The sequence below is a fragment of the Teleopsis dalmanni genome, chromosome X (assembly GCF_002237135.1).
Source record: "Teleopsis dalmanni isolate 2A chromosome X, ASM223713v2, whole genome shotgun sequence".
Lineage (NCBI taxonomy): Eukaryota > Metazoa > Arthropoda > Insecta > Diptera > Diopsidae > Teleopsis > Teleopsis dalmanni.
In genome coordinates, this window is record NC_051848.1 from 93,541,835 (window position 1) to 93,567,520 (window position 25,686).

The 25,686-nt window shown below is 32.8% G+C and overlaps 2 protein-coding genes across 3 annotated transcripts in view; one reads left to right on the plus strand and one right to left on the minus strand.

Moving 5' to 3' along the window:
- LOC119687249 (zinc finger protein 845) overlaps window positions 1-25,686 on the plus strand; it is a 127,159-nt gene that overhangs the window by 54,101 nt on the left and 47,372 nt on the right. For both annotated transcript variants that reach the window (XR_005253121.1, XM_038101509.1), the window contains exon 2: window positions 19,863-19,936. Coding sequence is in view for 1 of the 2 variants with exons in the window: in XM_038101509.1 (XP_037957437.1) it covers window positions 19,925-19,936 (12 nt within the window). In the remaining variant the exon portion in view is untranslated. The remainder of the gene's footprint in view (window positions 1-19,862; window positions 19,937-25,686) is intronic.
- LOC119688711 (protein GVQW3-like) lies at window positions 6,507-6,860 on the minus strand. Its single transcript, XM_038103378.1, has one exon. It carries the CDS (start codon window positions 6,858-6,860, stop codon window positions 6,507-6,509), a length of 354 nt encoding a protein of 117 aa, XP_037959306.1.

Consider the following 25,686-nt stretch of genomic DNA (forward strand, 5'->3'; position numbering starts at 1 on the left):
TTAAAAATTGCGGTATTAACTGTTGTAAGGTGAAATCTGTACCTACTTCCAAAAGCGTTGCGGCACGCCTTAAAATAGATTTTTTTTTAATATGTTCCACTTCATTTTCTTTTCCAAAAAAGCGACATTTTTAATTTCCGCAAAGACATCTTTATTTTATAATATTATTTTTTTTTTGAGTGCAACTGTACAAGAGACTTTTTCATTCCTGGGAATATCTATATATTTGAGATGAGTTTTTTTAACATAATTTTTTTTAGGATAGACATAATAAATTAAAAAAATACTATACTTACTCTGTCGTATTTTTAATACTTCGCCGTTGTCAATAGGTTTTAATTCTGTTGTAGAAATTAAGTTGAGTAATATAAAATATAATTTGATCGCTTCAAAATAAAGAAACATAAATTTTAAATTTTATGTGACAACCCACTTAAAAGTGATATTCAATGATATTTTAGGTAAAAATCTTAAATATTTTCCTGCAAAATTTTAAAATTGCCGTATAAAAATAAATGTTCCAAAAAAAAAACACATCCAAATACAAAAAATGAGAAATAATAATAATAAATTGATATGATATCAAAGGGAAATGAAAGGAAATAAAAAATGAATGAATATTAAAGTCCTAAAATAATGTATAAGTCGTAATCCAAATAAATTATTAATCAACAGTCATAAAAATGGCCAGTTTAATGCGCGCCCCGTTCACGTTACCACTCAACTCTTCTACGGTGTTTATATGAAGCTCGAGGGAGCACTTGACAAACACTTGCTTACGTATCAGTCCATCTGATGCACAAATGCATCCTGATGAACGTCAAAAAATTTTATGACATTTTTATATTAAATTAAAATACGTATAAAACTCATGAGATAACTGATGCGAAGAAAAGAACAGAAAAATAAAAGCGAAGAATGATAAAACAAAGCTTAAAAAAGCAACTAAACTTAAAATAAAACAATATGAAAGACGACAATCAAGAATCGACAACGATGACAACGGAGACAACGGAGACACAAACGTCAACCCAGCGAAGTCATATTCATTAAGCATCCAACAACAGCTGTAACCAGCAGATATGCAATAAATGTGATAAACCCAAAAATGCATAAAAAGTAATAAACTTTTACACACACACGCCGCAACCCAACCAAACCTGCATTTAAATGAGACCAGAGTCCGGAGACCAGAGACCATGACTCTGACTTACTGCAGCTTTGCACATGAATCATGAGTGAGTGTGTGTTAGTGTCACTTAAGCGGTAGCGGCAGCGTCTGCGCGGCGATGCGATGCGTTTTGGTTACAAAGACAGCACACAATAAATAAAGCAGCGTAAATTACCTCATCAATAAAAATGCAAATCGATTGAATTAATTTAATAACAGCATCAATAATTTTGGATCACTGTGCGAATTTAACGCATTAAAACCCTATCATACAAACCTATGTTATGCTAAAGCAACGACTGATGGAACGGCGAATTGTCGGAATGACGTACCAAATGAAATACGGTAAATGGTATACTATAATTTGTGCATGTGCATTTTGCAACTCTCAGTTCTCAGTGAACTCTATTTGTTGGCCACTTGGACTGTCATTGGCCATTGGCCATTGGCCGGTCATTGGGTTTTTAGATACATGCAACCATACGAAATGAGTATAAAAAGCATTGACGGCATAAATATCCTTAATTTGCAAAAGTAGTACGATTACATTACTGGGACATCACGCTTCGAAATCAGATTTTGATACAATCAACTATTTCAAGCAATATTTTCCTCTATGCTTATGAAAATATAGTATGGTTCTCCAGATATCGGGCTTTAAAGTTGTACGTTTTTACGTGGAAAATGCCAACAACAGGTACTGATGTTTTGCCAAAGGTTCAAAGTGGTTTTTAAACATTGAGTTTCCTATACTGTAACACAATGGTTCAATAGGCCTAAGTGGATCCTAAGGATCCCCGGTATAACCTATCCTAACCTACGTACAAAGTGCCAACAATAGCTACTGATGTTATTACAATTTTAAACACAGTATAGTTCAATATTAAATCAGTTAATGGATGCACATTTTTATCATGGCGCTTGACACGTTTACTTCAAATTTCAACGAAGGCTTTGAAGTTGGAAATAAATCCGGATTTTTTTGTAAATCCGAAGTCTTAAAATATCTGGATTTGTGGATATTTTAAATATTATATAAAATATATTTGTAGGAATTTGATAATATTAATATTTATGGATTTTATTAGTAATGGAAATTTTATTAAAGTTTTCATTTTTCCTTTTTTAAAAAAAATTATATCACAAATTAAAACCTTCAAAATTAGTTATGTAAAAATGAGTTATGCTCTTATGCATAAATTTTTGGTCTGTTGACCTGTGGTGACCACGCGGGGAAGCGCAAATTTATTTTGCATAATAAAATTTTGATTTTTTTGTTGTAGTTAATCTTGTTGTTAGTATTTATGGAAGATTTTTAAATCCCTATTTCTAGGAAAAAAAGTGAGATATACATAAGGGGTATTCACTCTCTCTTGCATGCTGCATGAAATGCAAGAATGCTATACAAAAACTGCAAGAGTTAGAAAACACCTCTGTTGCACAATTGCATCATCACAATGATGATATCAGCTGGTTTTGCAGCCGTATCACTTCAGGGGTATTCACTCTCTCTTGCAAGGTGCACGAAATGCAAGAATGCTATACAAAAACTGCAAGAGTTAGGAAACACCTCTGTTGCACAATTGCATCATCAAAATATAATAATGAAATCAGCTGGGTTTGCAGCCGTATCACATTGAGCAAAGAAAAATAAATGCATAACAATACAGCGAACAAGTGAAACACAAAAATGTATAGATATTTTAATTGAAAATAGTGCTTTTAATATCCTGACTGAAGGTATTAACATATAACATACAAATTCTGCTTCCTACTGCAGAAATTCTATTGTTTGAAGCACTCCCCGCTCCGTCCATTTCTTGTGCGGCTGCAATCTTTTCTTTTTACTTGCTGATTTTTATCTGAGAATAATTAGAAAATTTTAAATAAGCAAAATTCGTATAATATGTTATTTTAACAAAGTCACCTTTCGCTACCACACTCAAATTTAACAATGAGAAGCAACAAATGTCAAAACAGCTGTTTTCTGCCATTTTTGTTTTGTTGCAAACAAATATACATAGGTTTTAGTATAGGAAGATTGCAAGCCATTGCATCACAAGCATTTGTGCGTGTATTTTGTTGTTTTTAATTACACGCTCGTACAATCCGTGCATTCAATGCACCTTGCTATGGGTTTGCAAGAGAGAGTGAATACCCTTAATAATATATCACTCAATAAGTCGTGTGACTAACTAAGGAAAACAAATTTTTTCTGCAAAAAATCGATTTTACTTATCAATATTGTTGTTTTTGATCGACTGTGAGTAAAGTTTGAAAAGAGCTTTCTTATGGTCAAATGTTCATGCCTAATTGTAAACACACTGCCTTTTGATACCTTTACGGTTTCAGGTATCTCACGCTATTTCAATTTAGGATCAGATATAACCATTTCCTGGACTTTTTTGATGTTTTCTAGAGCAACTACCTGAACGTTCATCATCATCGGTGTCTGTACGACCACATTTAAATTCAGCTACCAATAACAAATGGTTTTTTTCGATGGAGCAGAGTCCGATAACACTTTTGAAGCCATTGCTGAGCTTGTACAGTATTTTTTTCATCAAGAAGCAATGATAAACTAACACACGAAATTGTTTTGAATCCATTGTTTTGAAAATAACAAAAGTAGCTACACTTAAATGGCTGTTTTTTCTGACTAATCGAAATGTTATGACATTTTGCACATAGTCTTTTGAAGGTTGGTTCTTCATAAACGTCATATGGATTTAACAATGGCAGCGCCATCTCTGTGTCAGTCACACGACTCATTGAGTGATGTGTTATAATATAAAATATGTATTTTATATTATATTTAAAATTTTCATTGATATAATTTTTTGAAAATAAATTATAAATTTAACTTATTTAAAATGTAATTTTTTATTTAATAATATGTAGTAAAATAAATAAAATAAAATTTTCTGCATAAAATACCAAAAAAAACACAAAATCATGCAAACAAAGCAAATTCTATCATCTCTAAAGTAACTTGTGTGATGCACTTTAAGTTTTGCTCACGAAGTCTTCGAACATTTTCACTGCGATAAAAACCGCAAATCCGGATATTCGAGTCTTCGGATTTACAAAAAATCCGGATTTATTTCCAACTTCGAAGACTTAGTTTACTATTCGATTAATCGGGTTCTTCAATTATTTCGTAAAACCGAATACGAACAGCAGTAGTTAATATACTATTTGACTAGTTATATTTTTGGAGGTTCTATGTTAAGATTAACTTCAATTGTACAATTCTTCTTTTATCATGATTAATTAGGGCTATCCAAAAACCGTTTTAGGAAATAGGAACCTAAGTTTCTATGAATGTTATATTTTAATTCTTGGTTTAATACATGATTGAAAAATAAGAGGAATGAAGAGTTTTCAGTTTTCCTAACTAAATTTTGTTGTAAATTGCTTTATTCATATTTGCATTAATTTTAATGACAAACTCTGTTAACTGTTTGAAGCGTAATTATAAATTTATAGACATTCCAGTGGTACGTATAGTATATACAGTTCATATAGAATTATGTACGCTTATAATTTTGTATGCAATTTAAAAGTTCAGTATTAATAATGTTAATTTATGTACTTAACACGAAAGTTAATTATTGAATGTATTGGGTTTACATACAAAAAAATTTATTTTTATTTAACGATCACGATGAGTACATTAATTTTGTGTGATAAAAGAATTTATTTTAAAACATTAAGACTCAATTAACTTGTATACATAAATACAAATATACATCCTGATAAATGATTTTCAATTTAAATATAAGTTTAAGAACTCAGTTACACACAATCGAATAAGCATTTCATATACGAATATTTGTATAGGTATGTATTCATATAGCAAAATAGTAATAGGGAATGTATTTTCCAGATTCATTATTTTTAAAAATAATTTTGTTGTTTTTGTACGGGCGTATTGGTCAACAGTTAAATAAAAAAAAAGTATTTATTTGCTTTTAAAAGATTTTATTTTTACCAATATTTCGACAATAATCTATAGTCATCATCAGGGTACTATACAATTTAAATACATGTAACGATATTTTAGTACATATCAAGAAGAAATAGCTATAAAATATATTAATATCGAAAACATGAATTATGTATATGTACTAGCGGACCCGACAGATTTCGTTCTCTCAAAAAGATTTGGAATGTGGCAGTTTTTTGTTCCTACCTATTTTATAGTCGGGGCAAAAAAATCTCCTGAACAGGTCAGTCATCCTGGTGTGTGGGGTTCAGCTCGCGTGACCAAAGTATCTTCTCTTCCAAGAACTTTGGCCACCCTTCTGGGATCCACTAAAAACCCCGACTGGGATATCTGCCAGAGGGTTTCAAACTAAGAGGCGAACATAGGGTTCAAATCTGAAACTTAAAACAGTTCGATTCAAACTTGCACTATTATGAGTTAAATGTCGCGCTCGCGCTTCATGTGTTTGTGATATCCGAATTCTTTCAAGTTCATTTCGGTCGTCACGTTCTTGTGCAGTATGATTAGATCGGAAATAAGTTTGGTTTGTAGCATTTTGGGTTCTTCTACCTAAATTACATCGTCTTATAGGAGGCATATCGAATATAAATTGTGTCACATGCAAAAAACACGATATGCCATAAAAAGAAAACTCAGTAAAATATTAGTATGTATTTAAATTATTTACAGCTCATATATTAATGACAGTATTTAATTATTATATATGAAATTTGAAATATTTGAAATACTGATGATGTTGGTTAGACAACAGTAAGTGTTTGTAATGTAATTTGAACTTTATTGAATAGCAATACTTCGATTTGTTCTCGCCGTAAAAAACGCTTACCACGAAGGGGCAATTTGAGTTTCGAGAACAGGAAAAAATCGCACGGCGCCAGATCTGCCGAATATGGTGGCTGAGCGGTGACAATGGTGCCGTGTTTGGTCAAAAAGTCGCGTACAACAAGAGCCGTGTGCCATAGAGCATTGTCGTGGTGAAGAATCCAATTGTTGGCTTTCCACAAATCTGGTCTTTTCTTACGGATGGACTCACGCAAATGCCGCATAACGCCGAGGTAATATTCTTTATTGATGGTATGACCCTCTGGCAAAAATTCGTAATGAACAACACCGCGGTAGTCGAAAAAAACAGTGAGCATGACTTTAATTTTCGAGCGACTTTTGCGCGGTTTTTTGGGTTTTGACTCGTCATTCGCTTGATTATTGACTGGTTTCGACGCCATACTCATAAACCCATGTCTCGTCACCTGTTATGATAGGTTTCATGAATGTAGAGTCGTTTCCATGCTCAAAAGTCGTTTCTCCACACACGTTCTTTCGGTGTTCTTATTTCAAAAAATCAAGGTGTTTCGGTACAAGTCGAGCTGCAACGCGTCTCATGCTCAATATATCATATAGAATATGGTGAACAGATCCATTTGAGATGTTCAAGTCACAAGCAATCGCCTTTTCAGTCTTACGACGATGTTCCAGCACATTTTTCTTGATTTTTGCCACGTTTTCTTTGGTATTTGATGTTGATGGACGTCCAGAACGAGGCAAATCTTCGATCACTTCACGACCCTCTTTGAATTTTTTATACCACTGGTATGCCTCCACCATTTTCAATGCTTCAACACATGAACTTTCGTTCAAAACACAAAATTTCAAACAAACTTGTTGTTCAACTGAATTCTCCATAGTAAAAATCGCTAAATACACTTGAGGTAGTCTCACATTAACAGCTGCTGTAAACAAACTAATTGACAGATGGCGCTCAAATTTGTACCATATATCAAGAAAGGGTGTACCAACATAACGAAAAAAAAAAATTTTTGAAAAACGATCTATTTCTTAAGAAGTAGTTAACAAATGTTATAATTTGATTGGAGAGTTTTGGGACTTATACCATACTTTTATAAATTTGGGTATTCTGGTTTACTTTTTGATTTCTTTTTCCTTTCAAGATTCTATGAATTACTGGATTAGGGAAATTATTTTTCTTTAAAACCCCTTTGATATTGTTTCTTACGTCCTCGTGGAAAATTGTGTCACTTAACTCTAATGCTCTTATAGCCATATTTTTGGCAGTGTTCCTTATTACATGGGGGTGTTTTGAATTGAAAGTTTATAATTCGTCCAGAGGCTGTTGGGTTTTGATACCATTTTGTCATTATACGATTATTGTATCGTAATAAATGGATGTCCAAATATAGTAACTTGTCATGCTTTTCTTCTTCTATGGTGAATTTGAGGTCGTCTACATATTTAGTTAAAAGCCTCGGTTTCATTTCCATTATCTCCATGCATTGGTTCAGTAGTTCCTTCATTACAATATCTACAATAATTGGTGACGCAGGAGAACACATGGGCATACCTCTCCGTTGTTTATATATTTTATTATTTAATGTAAAGTAGTTGTTGTCTGTGAGACACAAATTTAGTATTTCGAAAAACAACGATTTTTTTATTTTTGTAAATTGTCTTATTTCGTTCGATTTAGTTTCTAAAAGTTTTAACGCTAAATCTAGGGATATGCTGGGTAGTAGAGATACGATATCATATCATTTTGGATATCATTTTCTTATCATCATAAATAACATATAGTTATTGTTCATTGTTTAAAGTCAAGTGCGTCTTAAATATTGGAGTTTGATTTGTTTGCTATATTTTTAAGAATTTATAGATGAGCAAATAGGTCTAAGTGGCATATTTTCTTTGTGGATTTTAGGTAATCCAGTATGAAATTGAAAAATAATAAACCCTAAATGTGTTCTATGTAAATATGATATTAATATGCAAATTTTAAACTAGAAGAAAAAATTAAAATCTTTCAAACCTTTTTTCTTTTATTTCACTTAGTGGTACGTTATCACATTATCTCATATTTTTTTGTAACTGTAGTAAAGTATATCTATAACTTAGAGATAAATCATCCTAATATACAGACAGAATATGACAGCATAGTACCTCAGTTCCTTTTTTTTAAGCCAATATTATTGGTATGCTTGCAAGTTCCTGAGAACAATTCAGCCGTCTTTTAGTCGTAAATTTATGGACAGATGCGTTCACTTTAGTCTTGAGCGTTTTAAATTTTAACACTCTTCAGGATTTAAAAGTATTTAAATGGATGAAGTGAACAAAAATCTATAAAAGATTTATAAATCGTAAAATACGGGATCGACTTAAGTCATGTAGTTCTGTTACATTATTTTTTCGTTTTCTTTTTTTAGCTGGTAGAAAGCATCATGGTGGTCCATTATACTATAGATACCATTTTGAACGTTTAGAAGAGGAAAGGCTATGATATTTAAAGTACTTAAGACGTCTTATACAAGATTTACGGGCTGCGCCTTATGGGCGCGCGATATAAGCATAGAAAATGTTCCATGATGTCGTCGTCCTCTAAATAAGGTGGATATAAGATGGTAGATATTGTGAGCGGAGCCAAGACGAAAGACGTATGTGGCGGAAGTGGTGTGCCAAGTAATAGCACCACTTCGTAGCACAAGAAAATATATAGATTTTTCCCTGATTTCAAGTAAGAACAACTAGTGTGCTTTCAGGCATTGTAATTGCTCCATTTACTGTTTGATTCGGAATAGACCGCATCATCCACAATTACTTTTGCAACAAATTTAAGCTGACAAAAGAAAAGATTCGGTTCACGAGTCAAGATTCGGTTCGGTATAATAAATTATATTTGCGAGTTCGTCTATTTTATGGTTCCTGATATACACTATATATACTCTGTGCTTGGAGTAGAATTGCAATCCATTTGTTACGAGAAACAAGGTATCAAATTGTTTTGTTGCTAAGCGTGTTTTAGCGCGTTTTCTCCTAATGTGGAGAGAGTACGTGTGGATTTCATTAGTTCCTTTTAATTTTATACATTTTGTTGTTATTTAGCTTCATACTTAATATTAGATATAATTATTTTATTGATATTTAAAATAACATATCTTGTGTTTGTATGGCGATATGTTTTGCTTAGTTGCATTGACATTTAATAGTTTAGAGTACCTATATTTTTTGTTAAACTATTTATGCCTTTTCGTTTATAAAAATGCTAATATATCTGTACAATGCCTAAAAACTACTTGTATGCTCGTTTGATTGTGGACAACTTTTATGCTGGTGTTTTATTTGCGGGGGTTGACTGTGCTTAGTGTGTTTTATGTGACAATAGTAATAAATGTTTTATAGTTTGAATGTCTCAGCCATCAAGAAGCAATACAAAAGAATATACGACATTTATATCACCTACTCAGAGCTAAACATACATCATAGAGAATTAATGTATTTAATGATTGCACCACAAAATGAAAGTAAGTGTAATAACAATGTTTAATAAAAATTTATGACTTTTTCCAATTTATTTAAGAGTAATAATAAATTTCGCTGACACGAAACATGTGCATCACTTTACTGCAAGCATTTAAAAAGCAACAAACAAACAATAATAATAATAATATATGTCAAATAATAAAAATCATAATAATATTTAAGCAAAATCTCAAAAAGAAGTACATTTGTGGATATGTTGAGGAAAATATATTGAAACAACAATAAAGTAATCAAACAAATTGTTAAATTTACGACAGACATTACTTTGGATGCACTTGCAATGAAACCCACGCGCCATACATGCGCCTGCTTGCCTGACTGGCTGCCTAAGTACTGCGTCCCAGCTCATATTTGGTACATAAAGAACGGAAACTACTGAAAAAATAATACATGAATGAATGAAAAACGAGCGGGTGACAAAAGAGTTTGTTAGGTGTATGAGATACTTTCAACTTCAGTGTTACGCGGGTTATGCTTCATTTTATGCGATACTAAAATCACAAAATCAGACAGAGTAAAGGAGAAAATCTCCTTCTCTGGCGCGCAACAATATATTTTTATTGTCAATTTATATGCTGCAATATGAGTAGCTGCTGGTTTGTGTTGCTGGTGTTGCTGGTGTTGCTGGTGCTACTGCAGTTCCATACAACAAACAATGCTTATGACCGCAACAACAACAGCAGCAGCAGCAGCAGAAAAGGCACCACATAAAACAAGTTGTACCATAAAAAATTTAGGAGTCATTAATACTGCACTTAACACGGATTTATCACCTCCTCCCACATTACGAAGCACAAATTATTTTCACATAAAGTTCACACAGTTTTAGAGCGGATAAAAAATCCACAATAAATTCAAAAAAGAGTACAACAGCAAAATCTGTCCAAATCCATAAAATATTAACACAAGAATGACAAACAATTAGCGATCTTTGTGGGTATAGTTCATCAAAGGGATTAATATAGGAGTATATCACTTAAAGAATTGATAAGCGTTAACCTAAGATTATAAGATTAAATATCAGAGACGAGCTTCCTTCTGAACAGTAGCGTTATTATCTCTCTTGTAAAAGCCAGACCTCTCTTGTGATTTTGAGTTGGTCTAACATGTAGTAGATAAGTCAGCTCATTTTTTATTTGTAGCATAAAAATTAGTGAATTAAGAGAACTCTTTAAAATTTTTATATCTTCGACGAATTTTTTAATTGACTATAGTGTAATAACTATTTTCCATAATTTTATGCACAAGTTGAAGTAACTTACTTATATATTTTTTCCTCTATAAATTTACTATCGCATAACTTACTAATATGTTACCTATGCCAATCGCCATTATTTCAATTTCTTTTATTTTAATCTTTAATATGAAAAACCATTGGCGAAAAAACCTTTACATTTAAATCAAATTCATAAACACATACTTGCTCAAATGCAATAAGAATTTATCATACCAAAATGCAGTACTAATTGCATATAGATTATAAGATGCATATGAGCGATATCCGCCTAGTTGCAAATCACGGAAATACAGGCATACATGTTCATAAGAAAACAAATAGACAACCATTAAAGACAGGCGAGCACACAAACCAATAACCAAATAAATAAAATATATTGGATAAATGAAGTTCAAGCGTAATATCAAATATCAAGCCGCATCGTGCGTGATGCAGTTATGTAGACTTTCGATGGCGCTACTAATTCCTATACAGTGCTTGGGCAAATTTCTCATGTTGTGAACTACTGTGGTATTAATTTTATGGTTTTAAAAATAAACGTAATACAGATTTCAAACAAACTATTGGTCTATTGGTTGCCATTAGCTGTGTAATACAACATAATTGAAAGGCCTCTACATGGCCTCTTACAGTACTGGTTTTTTTTAGTAATTCTCGGTTACTTTTTGGTACATAGCTCGCAATATTTTCGTTATAACTCGGCGGATATTTGTTGTTAGGAGTTTGAGTATTATCCGCATAATCGAACCCTTTCCGTAATCCGACGAAAATTAATCAGGAGTAACAAATTGTACTATTTACGTGATTAATGTAAAACTATACGTCTGAGAGATGTCTTGCGGAAAAAATCAATTGTGTCACTTGTGGTGACATCTATTAAAAATACATGTGTTCAACTTTTATACTGGTTTGTGTGGGATCTTAATTCTTTTCAAAAAAGTATGGATCTATTAAACTTGCAGACCAAATACTCCACCTTTTTCTTTTTGTAAATGTAATAATCTTTCAACAGCTACTTATAATTTTTTACTTGATTAATTTAATATATGTGACTATTTTAATTGCCGAGATGTCTAGCCAGCAAAAAATGACTCCTATTACAAGAGATGCGAAAACTCATCACCATTTCTGTAATATGTTTTCATAATTTTTACACGTTTAGCGGTTGTTAAACGTTCTATATTATGAAATGGTAGTATATATAATTTTAAATTTAGCATATGTTGCATTGGATAACAGTTCTGTTTCACATATGTCACAGAAACAGTGTTGCCACATCATGACCATAAAATGAATGTCTCTATAGTCAATGTGTAAATATCATTTTGAAATAATAATTATTTTTGTTTTTGTTTCGAATGTGAACACTTTACTTGTACGTGGCTACTTTTGTAAACCTCATAAGGAAAATAGGAGCAATCACTAATAATTAAAGAAAGTCTGATCTTTAAATTGAAATAAACAAGTAGCAAAAGTCAAGATCTGCTTCTTAAGCCAATGTAAATGCACCGCTCCATCAATTAATTCGTTCGTGAACTGGCCTACTATAAGGATAATTCATATTAATATGATTACAGACCTCCATCTAACATCTTTTGTAATGAAATATATGACTATACTAACTGCAGCCGACACTTTTTTTGCCTAGTTTATATCAGAAAATATCCTAATACTGGCTTCTAATTTGACCTTAACTATTGTCCTACTCCACATAACATCGTCACAAATTTAATTGCAGTTACAATGTAATTCTCTTCCATCGAGGAACTTCTATTGTGTGTTTGAATTTGTGCCTTGATTACGTTAAACTAACCATAATGAATATGATAGGTATTGCTTGTAGAGACCTAATCATTTAACACCGACTGTACTTTTCCACTATGTATCTCACTACTCCATGTATTCATAACATGCAGCGCAGATATTCATAAGCTTAAGCGACTCTGCGAGCAATATTTTTACTACAATAGTACGGCAACAACTTTATTTTGCGAAACGCGAGTACTTTGCGCATAAGTTTACGAGTGATAATCCTCACAGGCGCACAATTTTAAAAGCGTTTTATGTTTATTTATTTCGAATTGACTCATTTGGTAATATTCATAATTCAAAGTCAATGGTGCGCAGCACAGCAGTTCCTAGCTGCTCTCACATCCAGACTGTTATTTTCTCGTACCACTCTTGCATGATGATGTCCCACACTTCCACAACCAATTCGCAATAAAAATATTGACAGATATTTATATATATACAAGATTGTATACCATAAGCTGTCATTGCCAAGGTAAAATTATGAAAATCAAAATCATATTTTTCTCACTCTTGAATTCGTTAATATTTTATTATAATTTCTTATTGTATATAAATTTTTTTATTCGATTTATTTTATTTTTATAGTATACCCTTCATACAAATAGTGCAAACCGGATGTATTAAGTTGGCCGCGATGTTTTTGATGCATTAAAGATACTTAAGAGCCCCTACTATGTACATAAGAGTATATTTTTTATCGAATTTTAAATACTTACCAGATTGCTTGAACTAGCTCTGCTTGCCCTCTTGAGTACGAACTAGTCTTTCAGTTTGTGAAACCAACGAAATTTTGTAAACAAAATAGACTAGGTATGAACAATATCGTAGGACTGAATCCATTCGCTTTCATATAAACTCAACAATTAGAGCTGATTTTTCTTCGTTCTTTTCAAAAGCCGTAACGACTTCTCTTCAAGGCCTGTTCGATACAATACTGACCTGAAAGATCTGAATGAAAACTCAGATGTTCTGGTTCAAAATCGGTTATGTTCAGAATTTGTTTGTATTACTTTTCTAAATACTAAAACAAAAATAATGGTTCGTAATCTTTGCCATAATTTCATCAGGTTTGGTTGCTTCATATGAGTTTAAACATTTTTCAACACATCTTCAGGTCCAGATCTGGAGTATTAACATCTACTTAAACCCGCATAGAATCCTAAATTTTCAATTAAAAAAGATATTGTTAGTAAAAATAGTAAAAGAAATATATTATAGCCTCTCTTCAGAAATAGCATTATGCGTCCCATTCGTCGCGGTGTGTCATTATTACTCCTAATAATATTGATAATAATAATATGTTAACTCTATATGAAGAGTATTAGGATTTAGTAAAGTTCAAGACTTTCAAGATTTTTTAGTTGTCTTTATTTTCGGATTTCCGCACATATTTACATGTTTGGTGAGCATTTATAGCGCTGCAAAAATATCAATGTATGTAAATCTGAGAAGTTGTTATGCATTTTCATGCCATTCAACTATTCATTATATATTGAAGTTGCTGTTGTTGTAATTCGTCGGCAATATTGAAAGCCACACCAGCAGCAGCAGCAACTGCTGCAGCAGACGAAACGTATTTGACTTAACCTTATTTGTTACCAGTGCGTTATCATAAGTTGCAACGAAAATGTTACCGCGAACCTGCTTAGATTTTGCAATATTTCCAGCTTTAGCTTGTAACTCAGAAATCATTAAAAGTATGAGAAAATTTATAAACTCGTCGTAGGCTTGTCATTGGTTTAGTTTGTTTGGCGTCAAGGTAAGAAAATTAAAAAGAATTCACTAGAAAATATAAGGTCGTATATAGCTAAGGAAATCATTACATTTTTATAGCCAAACAAAAACTCTGTATGTTAAAGCTGTGAGTGATAATCTATGAATTGAGTTCTTTTTTAAAGGTGAAAGAAAATAAATTCAATTGGAGTAAACTAGTTAAGTATCTTTTTATTCAATAGATCATTTTATGACACTACTAAAAAAAGTGCTAGCAGTCAACATTAACAAAACATGCCGTTTTGCACAGCATTCGAATCTTTGTGTCTGAAAATGGTTTTTAAATTACATGTAAACTTGCCTTCGTAATGCTAACTAAGCACTAAGCAAAGTTAAGAAAGATAATTGTTCAACCCTTAAAAAAAACTTGTGCAAAAACGTGTTGCTGTAATGCTTTACCGCAAACATGAATATATATTTTAGTCCGTATGATGTAGTCCCAGCTTTTCAAGGCATATTGAGTTAAGTAACACTGAAATAACTTACTTACTTACTTACTTAGTTGGCCATTACAGACGTGTGTTGTCCTTGACCGCGTCGAGTAGCCTCCGCCAGTCAGCCCGATTAGTTGCTTTCTGACGCCAGTTGGTAGTACCGAGCGCCCCCAAATCGTTTGTCACCTGGTCCTTCCACCGAAGATACGGACGTCCTCTACCGCGTTTTCCACCTGCGGGTACCGAATCAAATACCTTTCTAGCCGGAGCACTTTCTTCCATTCGCATGACATGACCTAGCCAGCGTAGCCGCTGAATTTTTATGCGCTTAACTATGTCAATGTCGCGGTATAGCTCATATAGCTCTTCGTTCCATTTAATTCGATACTCGTCGCCAACGCGTAAGGAACCATAGATCTTCCGAAGAATTTCCGAAGAATCTCTCGAATGCTCCTAACGCCTTCTCATCACTGTTGGTAATTGTCCAAGCTTCTGCACCACACAGCAGGACAGGTATGATAAGGGATTTGTAGAGCGTGATTTTTATTTGTCGAGAGCGGGCTTTATTTCTCAATTGCTTACTTAGCCCAAAGTAACATTTGTTGGCAAGAGTAATTCTTCGTTGAATCTCTAGGCTGACGTCATTTTTGGTGTTTAAGTTGGTTCCTAAATAAACAAAGTCTTTCACAACTTCGAACTTATAATTGTCAATAGTGACGTAGGTCCTAAGACGCTCAGGAGATTTGTTTGTTGACAGAAAGTACTTTGTTTTGTCCTCATTTACCACAAGACCCATTTGCTTTGCTTGTTTTTCTAAGTTGGAAAATGCCGCACTGACGACGTGGGTGTTCAGACCAATGATATCAATATCGTCGGCATACGCAAGCAGCATTACACTTTTGTAGAATATTGTGCCAGTACGGTTTAAATCTGCTGCTCGAATTATCGTTTCCAACATTAGGTTAAAGTAGTCACACGACAAGGAGTCACCCTGTCTGAAACCTTGTTTGGTATCAAACGGCTCGGAGAGGTTCTTTCCAATTCATTTCCAATTCATTCATTTCCAATGTCATTTAAAACACAAAAAAATATTACTTTAGTGTCAGATACAAACTGAAGTGTGCATTGTAAAACTGACCCTTACTTGTATGGCTATAACAACCCGTTTTCAGATTTCGGTCTAATGCAGCATGTCTCGTAGATCAATTCCGGTTAGCGCTCCCTCAACTTGATCACTCCACCGGAGACGCAGTCCACCTCTATGCCTTCTTACTCCGACTACTGCTTCACTGAATATTGTTTCGCTGAATTATATCGAAGAATCATTCTCATGCCAACTCGTAGAAGACTAAAAATCTTACGGAAACTCCTAGTACTGCTTCTTCATTCTGTAATAACGTCCATGCCTATACGCCATACTTAAGCATAAAAAGGATGAGTAACCTATAGAGCGTAAGTTTTGTTTGTCGAGAAAGAGAACTCACTTACCCACTGAGCCCATAGTAGCATCTATTAGTAATGGTGATCATCTGATCTCAAGGCTGACATCGTTGTTATTTGTCATGGTGGTGCCACTGTTAATGAAAACCTTGACAGATTCCAAAATATAGTCGCCAACCACTAGCTTAGCATCCGAGCAATACACATTTTTACCAGTAGCCGACATATACTTCGTTTTGTCCTCATTCTGTGCTAAGCCCATTCCTGCAAAATCAACTGTAACATCACGCTTGCTACGCCCAATGATGTCATTGTCATCGGCGTAAGCAAGAGAGGAGGGCAGTCTATAATCTATAAAAAAGTGGTGAGTGTTCGTCGGCTTATTGTAGAATTTGTCGCAGTGTGAATATCTGGTCAATGGTGGAACGACCAGATTGAAAGCCGTACTGATAAGGCCGAATCAGTGAGTGGTTTCAACCTTTCTCACAGTACAGTTGAAAGAACTTTGTACACGATAGGTATTAGGCTGATCCCGCGATAGTTGGCGCAAGTCGTCGGGTCGCCTTTTTTCAAAACAGGACAAAAAAGTACTTAAATTCCAATCGCTGGGCACACTTTCATCCGAACGACAATTTATTTGTAGAACTGAAATCTTAACATTCTTATTCCTCTTTCTCTACCAAAAGCCATTTAAAGTTATTTTCCGTTAACATCAATGTCGTGCCATAATAACTACTATATAGACTTAATATATTTAACTGCAAATAAGCATTCTTGTTACTTTTTAATATCTCAAATGCTTGATGCATTTTAGTTTAACTATCTGTAAGTCCTTTAGTAACGCCTATTTATATTTGATACATTTTAAGACAAAATAATGGATTTAAATTCCACTAAGACAACAATTAAGAAATAAGTAGATGATAGTGTTTTTAAATATAAGATACCATATCTCTTGGCTAGTACGTGATTTCCCCGTAATGTCAAATCTATGTGCAGATCATTACAAAGCAGTTGTAATTAAGAGAAACTAATATCTGAAACTTCAAATAACATTCCCTATTATATTAGGTAATATAAAAAGTACCGACGGTTTTTTGTCACTAGATGGTGTTGGTACCCATATATGTTGCACCACTAATCTGATTGTGTCAAACGAAAAGTAACATTTCCCGACACATTTTTCTTTTATGGCAGTGGTGTGGTTCGTTGCTTGTGTAAAAAGTAATATTGATTTGATAATTAGTGAAATATCTGAAGAAATACTACTAATTACTATAATAGTTGAATTTAAAATAAGGTACATTGACATTTTATAAATAAAACAAGTGTCGATTAATTAACTTACCTTCTACAACATAAAATTTTATATAGCAAATGTTTGAAATAATAATTTCGGAATTCTTATTCTTTAATCGTAATAAGCAGTGTTACTATGAAATCCGTAAAGTAAAATATTACCACTATGACTTCAATGCAACTTATGCAGATCGTAAAACATACTTAAAGTACCGACTGCAAACGAATGTAGCGCCAATAAACTAGCAATCACTTACAGTCATAAATTTGCTTAGAAACGAACTTTATTCTGCACAACATTCAAAAGTTTTTAGAGAATATATCTTCACTATAAACGCAACTGATTTTTTCCCACTGCCATTGTATATGTAGTATCAGTTAAAAAAGGAATCTTTAATTATTGTTAATGATTTGCTGTTAATTTCAGACGTAGTTTGTGGTTCTGCCTCTATTTTAATTATTTAATTTAAGTGATCATATTTTCTTATTTCTTCAGGAATATTCAATTAGTTCGGTATGTTTCGTATGCACCCCAGGTTTGTGCTCACTCAAATTATGCATTATGTTCAAGCAACTCCATGTCCACATATACACTATAAGATGCTTTCATTGTCAATTAAAAATGTTACTCATAATGTACGAAAATATTACATAGGATTTCAATCCTGCTAAACTTATTTAAGAGTTCGGGTGAATTTAGCTATATTAGACGGCTTCATGATAAAATCCCAAGGCCTCACTAAAAAGGCACTGATCTGGCCAAGTGTATAACTTTAGGAATACAGAAATAAGAATCCATTGCATCCTATCATCAGAGGCACGATGCAATCGATTTACGGAGGGAAAATGTTTTCAAAATTCACTTGCCCTTGCGTAGAGTAAAATTTTACATAATGCAAGTAAAATATTTTTTAATTTTTATTTTGATAAATAAGTAAAATCTCGCTTAAAGTAAGTACAATATGCCTTAAAATAAATGGGGAATGCTATTACCTCATATAACAACAGAACGCACTTTGTGTTATAGATCAGAGTTGAGAGACAAGTAGCTGCTCTTAAAAAATTCTTCCAGTGAGAAAAGGGTGAAGCTGCAAAAACAATAGGATTGTTTGCGCCCGATTGCAAGGAAACGATATTTGTGACTGTGACCCATAAATACAACCATTACACTATTTTAATGCTATGATTAGAAATATTTACACATATTTTTCTACTATGGATCTCTTAATATACAACCGAGATGAAGCAACAATAAAATGTAGTCAGCTACGAAGAAGAACGTGAAGTAACACGGAAAAGAGATGACTGCAGTTCTTTGATGTATATAGGTTCTAATTAGACCTTGTGCGAGTTGATCTACTTTGCGTTCTAATTGAGGAAAATTCTAAATTGTGCCGATAATGTAGTGAATTATTGTTATTTAGAATATTTTCAACGTGACTAAATCGAGTCTAAATAGAAAATTCGCCAGGGTTGCCACTTCAATATTTTCATACGATTTTTGTAAATATAAAAGTGAATCAAGATATGGGAAATGACTATAAAAATAATTATATTAAAACGTTTTGTTTTATTTGTATTAAAAAAATTAATTATCGTTATCAGAAAACTCTTAACCGAAAAATGAATACTTTTTGCATGTATTTTTTATTATTATATTCGTATTTTCTAAAATTTTTATTACTTTTATTTAAGACTATAAACATTTATTTGATAAAATTTTGTTAAAAAAACTAAATGGTTTTTTTTTCATTGGCTTGGCAATATTGTTTTGGTAAGTTTTGGCGTTTGCATAAATTTCAAAATACATTGCAATACATGTTGATTATCAAAATGCAACTCACACACTTTTTGAACTTTATTGCTAAATGTATAAAAAATCCCATGGAAAATCCCATTTAGTTTAGCATGAAATTAGAACAACTCACACACGTCTTTAATATCAATTTTGATAACTAAGGTTCTTATATGAATAATATTTTAAAGCAAAACTGTCTCCAGATCGATTTTGAACTTTAAAGTTGCTTCGGGCTGAATTTACAATTTCAAGATTGCTTCACAACTTAAAAAGTTTGAATAGTTATGGTCTAGACTTACGCATATTTTCATGTCGAGATGCGAGAGAATAATCGCAGATGAAAAATATGGTTAACATACCTGTAGAATCTTAAAAAACAACTGTCTTTCAACATTTTGGCATTCTAGAAATAGACATGTGTACGTTAAATTATAAATTTGTATATCTGCTACCTTTGGACAGTTTCAAATGTTTGGTTTTTTTTTCCAAATAAGTCCAAATATTTGGGCTTTTATTTGATCAATATTTTATTCTTAAAACAATTTTTTTTATTTCATTTTCAGGTCTGACAGGAGTATATAAAGGTTAAAGGTCCTAATCTCTTGAAAACGCTTCTGGTTCTGAAATGAATTTCAAGGTAAACTAATTTTAACCGTGATTTATTGTAAATCATAAACCAAATTAAAAAATAAAAGGTTTTTTTTTATAATAATCACAAATACAGTTTATTTAATTAACAATTAAAAATCATTTTACTCATTTACTGAGTGACAAACTTACAAAAAAGATGCGCATTGACTACGTATCTCAGTACGCATATTTCCACTCTACTCAAAATAGCTTTACTATAATATAGAAAACCGTCTTATCTTTTTCATAACATATGCAATATCTTGAAGGCTTATATTGGGGTAAGTGGGCAGACACTTCAGAAAAGGAGAACCTCAAACTTTTAATTGCGAGTGACTGACGATAACAGTAATCGTTACACGGAGGCTCTATTCAATCGGCATGTCTGTTCTGATACTAAAACGATTATTTACGACAGCCAGAAGTGCTCTGGATCAATTAAATATTTTCTCATGATAAGCAGGTTATGTTATAGGTATGCTTTGCGCCTATTAGTCAGATAAAACAAAAAAGTTGAAAATTCTTAGGTTAATACAAGTACTTTTGCCCCCATTAAACTGGTACGGTTTTTGAACTCTGTGTTTTTTTGTGAAAATTGATCTGTAAATGCATCGAATTATTTTGTAAAGTTGGCACAGATGAACAATATCTTTATACTTAGCGATTTTTGCAAATTGGTTTTATTAAAGAACAGCTTATAATCAGCTGATAGAGACAGCAAGTAAAACTTAAATAAGCAAGTGCGAATAGTGTTGTAAACTGTTAAATTACTACACGAATATTGTTCATTTTATTGTGTAATTGTGTAGTTGATTAATTAAATAATTGTAATAATGAAAGATTGTTATAAATGCGGTGGCGGCATACGTGGTGAAACCGGTCTAATATGTAGAGGAATTTGTGGTAGAGCATATCACACTTCCATAAAATGCTCAGGGATTGAACAATTTAATTTAAATTGCCTTAATAGTAGTATGATACACTTTATGTGTGAAGATTGTGCAGTATATTCACAATACTGATTTCGCAATTAAACAAATACAAAACAGTGTAGACAAAAATCAATCGTACTTAAAAGACTCTTACGATTAATGAAAATTAAATAAAATCTTTGTTAAAGACTGTCGAGGCTAGATATAGTGAAGGAATAAAAAAACTTATTAATATTCAAGAAATTTATGAACAAAAAATCGGCTCCTTTGAAACAAAATTAGCTGATATGACAAAAAGTGTAAAAGAACTTGATGACAAAATTTGTACAAAACCTATTAACAAGGATCAGCCCAGTTTTGTTACCTATGTTGCTAAGTTGAAATCAGGATTTAATAAAAATGTGCCGATCACTCTTAGCCAAGGAATAAACAACAAAGTGAAGAAACAAAAAAGGAATTAAAGCTAAAAACAAAGCCATCAAATCTAAATGTTAAAATTCATGAAACTAAAAGATTTATTAGCCGTGATGGGCCTAAGTATCATCAACGAAACTGAACCAACTAGATACTGTAACAGTGTGCGACCTAGTCTTCTAGATATAGTGGCTGTATCGGATCCTAATAAAGTCTAACTATTCGATCAAATCTCTTTTGTATCTAATCATGATCTACTATTTGCTACATTGGACTTTAACCCAAACAGGAAATCTAGTCCTAGTTCTTTCTCTTATAGGAATGTTAAATCAATTGATACTATCAGATTATTTGATGAACTAAATACTGTTGATTGGAGTGATTGTTGCTTTTTTTCAACTTCTGACGATAAGTTAGATAAATTTAATAATGTATTTTGTCAATTTTTTTTATCGATTTGTTCCGCTGCGGACGATTTTTAAAAGTTCTTCCTGTCCTTGGCTAACCCCTCAGATTAAAAGAAAGATAAATTGCAGAAACAAAAAAGCATGCAGTATGGAAAAAGTTTCCTTCGCCTTATAACTGAATGCGGTTTAAATTAGCTAAAAATTTAGCCACGAAGGCAGTAAGCATTGCAAAATCGGGGTTTTATAAGTTTAAGCTTGACACTACACAGCCAACCAAGAATATCTGGACAAATATTAAACATTTGGAATTAAAACAAGATATTACAACACATTGTGAACTAAATCCAAATGAACTAAATGATTACTTCATTTCGTGTATAAATGTAAATTGTGATAATACCACTTCGATATTCCCAATTTCTGATATATGTGCTTCTAATGTGAGGTTTAATTTTATAGGTGTTAGTGAAGAAATGGTCTGTAAAAGTTTGATGAATATTTAATCAAATGCTGTTGCATTAGATGACTTTCATCTCAAATTTCTAAAGCTCACTTTACCGTACATAATAGCTCCTATTACACATAAAATTAATTATTGTATAACTACGTCAACCTTTCTCAAAACGTGAAAAGAGGATAAAATTATTCCAACCCCGAAGAAGTCTAACGCTTCGTCGACTTGTGATTACAGACCTATTAGTATTCTTCCATCTCTGTTCAAAGTTTGTGAACTTATAATGGCTAATCAAATTAATATTCACCTTGAGTGTTTCAAACTTCTCTCTCCATTACAGTCTGCCTTTAGGAAGGGTCATAGTTGCTGTACTGCCATGCTCAAAGTTTTAGAAGACATTCGACCTAGCTTTGATAATGACATGATTACATTCCTATGTCTTTTAAACTTCTCTAAAGCATTTGATCGTGTTAATCACTCCATACGATGTAAGAAATTACTGATTATTTTTCATTCTCGTACTCTGCCTCTAAATTTATATATAGTTATCTAACAGGGAGATCGTAGACTATTTTCTCTGCTGATAAATATTCCGATTTTAAATCGTTGCCCACTGGTGTTCCTCAGGGGTCAATCCTCGGCCTACTGCTTTTCTCAATATATATAAATGATGTTTTCACCATATGTAAATATTCCAAATTATATGCATATGCAGATGATATTCAAATGTATCTTTCTAGTACAGTTGGTTTTTTAGGTGACAGTGTTTGTAAGCTTACTGATGACTTAAATAGAATTAATGCATGGACAATAGTAAATAACATGCTGCTTAATACAGATAAAACAATTATTCTGCCTATTGCGAGGAGAAAAAATATAGTGGAGAAATTGCCTTTAATTTTAATCGGCAGTACTACAATTGATTATAAATTATCAGTAAAATGCTTAGATTTTTACTTGAACTCTAGCTTGAATGCTCATGACCACATAAATCAAGTTTTTTTTGGAAATTAATTGTATTACTTAGATGTATACAATTATCAGCTAAATATATTCCAATGAATCTTCATTGAACATTAGTAAAGCAATTAATAATGCCTATAGTTATGTATTCTAGTCTGGTCTACAGCAAACTTGACTCAGACTCCATATACAAATTAAGAGCTCTAATGAACTGCCTGACAAGGTATGTCTATGGACTCATGCGTTTTGATCATTTAACTGGCTACAGGAATAACATTCTGGGATGTGATATTGAACAATATATTAATAAATATGTTTGTCTATTTTTGTTTAAAATTGCTACGATCCAAATCCCTGGGTACCTGTTTAATAATCTATGTAAATTGCATTCAAACAGATCTCTTCAATATTTAATCCCAAGGTTCAATCACTTTTCTGCTTCTAGTTTCTTTTTCATACATGCGGTAAGACTCTGGAACTCGTTATCTAGCGATACGAGAGACGCAAACAACTTAGTGTGCTTCAAGAAGTTAGTTTCTCAGGAACTGTCTTAGCTTATTACTACAATTAATTTATTAACCTGCCCAATAGTGGGTCATGATTTATGATTTCAGGACGTTTATTTCCAATATTTTTAAAAGAACCTCTTACGTTTATGATGATAAATTTCATAATCGATTTTAATGTTGAACTTTGCAAATTTGAATATCATGTAATCCTTCGAAGCGCTTTTTTCGACGTTTTTATCAGTGGCGGCATTTTTTGACTGTCCAAAAGGGATACGTAATGAAGCTAAGCACTCGCAAACTTCTTGTAGTTTGGATTAAATGTGCAATGTTGTTTTTTTTGATACAAAAAATTAATCCCAACGCCATAATTGTTTCTTTTCATTTTCAGAAAGACTTTAAATCGGGCGATGTAAACAGCTGGTAGTTTTCAGGACTTCATTTTAAAGTATTGTTTGTGAGTTCTATAAAATAAATTTACCGTGGAGATGATAATAAAACTTTTCTAACACCCTGTATATGTATATATCCTGCTTTCTTTAAAAGTCTTTTCAAAAATTTTCAGAAGTCATAAAAACTTTCGACTTTATGCACTTCTAAACTGTTTGTAAACATAAGCACTTGCTTAATTAAATAAAACTTTGTTTAAGTGATTAACTTTTCTTGATTTATTTTAATTCGTTTGTCTCTTTGTTTCTAAATAAACATAAGGCTTTCGAAGCTTTAAAACCATAAAGTCATACACTAATATCTTATAAACTTAAGTATGAATGCAGTTCTCTAAATTTTATTTTTGACTCTGTGTTATCCATGTGCTAGAAACTCTTGTAGCTCGTTTTCGTTTTCATATCTCAGTGCCGAGAACCGCAATTGCCTACAGAACTACACATATTAATTGCCACTGACTGTATTTTGTATCTCCTAATTTTTCATTACAAATAAAGCTGCTCACAGCATTCGCAACTCCATTTGATGAAGTTCCTAACTTGAATCCTGCCACTTCATCCTGCCAGTTTTTCGCTTAGTTAGTGGCATTCCTTAGCGTGTTGCAAGTTGTCAAAAATGAAGTTTATTACGTCTATACAATACTGTTGTCCATTTATGGTGTAATTGTGAATGGTGTTGAGGGATGAAAATGGGAGTGCTGTTGGGGTTTAGCGCTAATACATAAGTATATTCATAAATATGAAAGAACAACGGCAGGCAACTGGAGTCCAAAGAACACAATGCAATGAATGGCAAACTCTCGCTAAAGTAAAAACTGACAGGAAAAGGACTTTGTTTAGAATTTGCCACAGGAGTGAAGCATGAAGTCAGTGTCGTTTTAGCCATATGTGTACAACGAGACATACATCTGTTATTGTCATTGTTGTTAATATTGTTGTTTCTTAATAATTTTAAATATAAACCAACAAGCAGCAAACCAAAGGATCCCTTACAGTTTTCGCTAGCGCTAAAAATTGCACAACACTGAAATTTTACCATGGCGCGAATTATATTCAAATGGCAGGAAAACATTGAAATTTACCAAACATTCGCATCACACATGCAAGAATATGAAGCGGTTTTGTTGGCGCCCCGACTTGGTGACGGTTTGATGCCTGCTATTCGTCTTTTAGACGCGTGCACATTACATTCAGTGCTTCTGAAGCGCACTTTCGTGACTATTTTCGTTGTTGGAGCTCCACTTGTAATCATGGCGAATAACTGACAAGTAACGAACTGTCCCCGCACGCTCAACCCCACAAACCTCTTACTCCATTACACTAAATGCACAGCCGTTTTGTACATAATTATCATTGTTGATTTTGGTGTTAGCGCCCAAAAAAGAGAAAAGGGCAGTAGGAAATTATTGGATTGTGCAAGGCTGTGCAAAGGGCTCAGCCATTCTAAGTGGGCTGTTGCCTTGTTGTGCAATCAAAGTTTTTTATATCTTTTTCTGTTGTTTTTGCTGCTACTGCTGCTGCTGATGCTGCTGTTGTTGTTGTTGATGTCGCAATGCTTATTTTGTTGTTTTATGAGTGATTAACGCGCGTTTGTTTAACAATTAACGTGTGCGGTGTAACACGTTGCAGTTATTT

Coding starts and splice junctions, on each gene's coding strand:
- LOC119688711 (XM_038103378.1), bottom strand. CDS start 6,860: ATGGAGAATTCAGTTGAACAACAAGTTTGTTTGAAATTTTGTGTTTTG.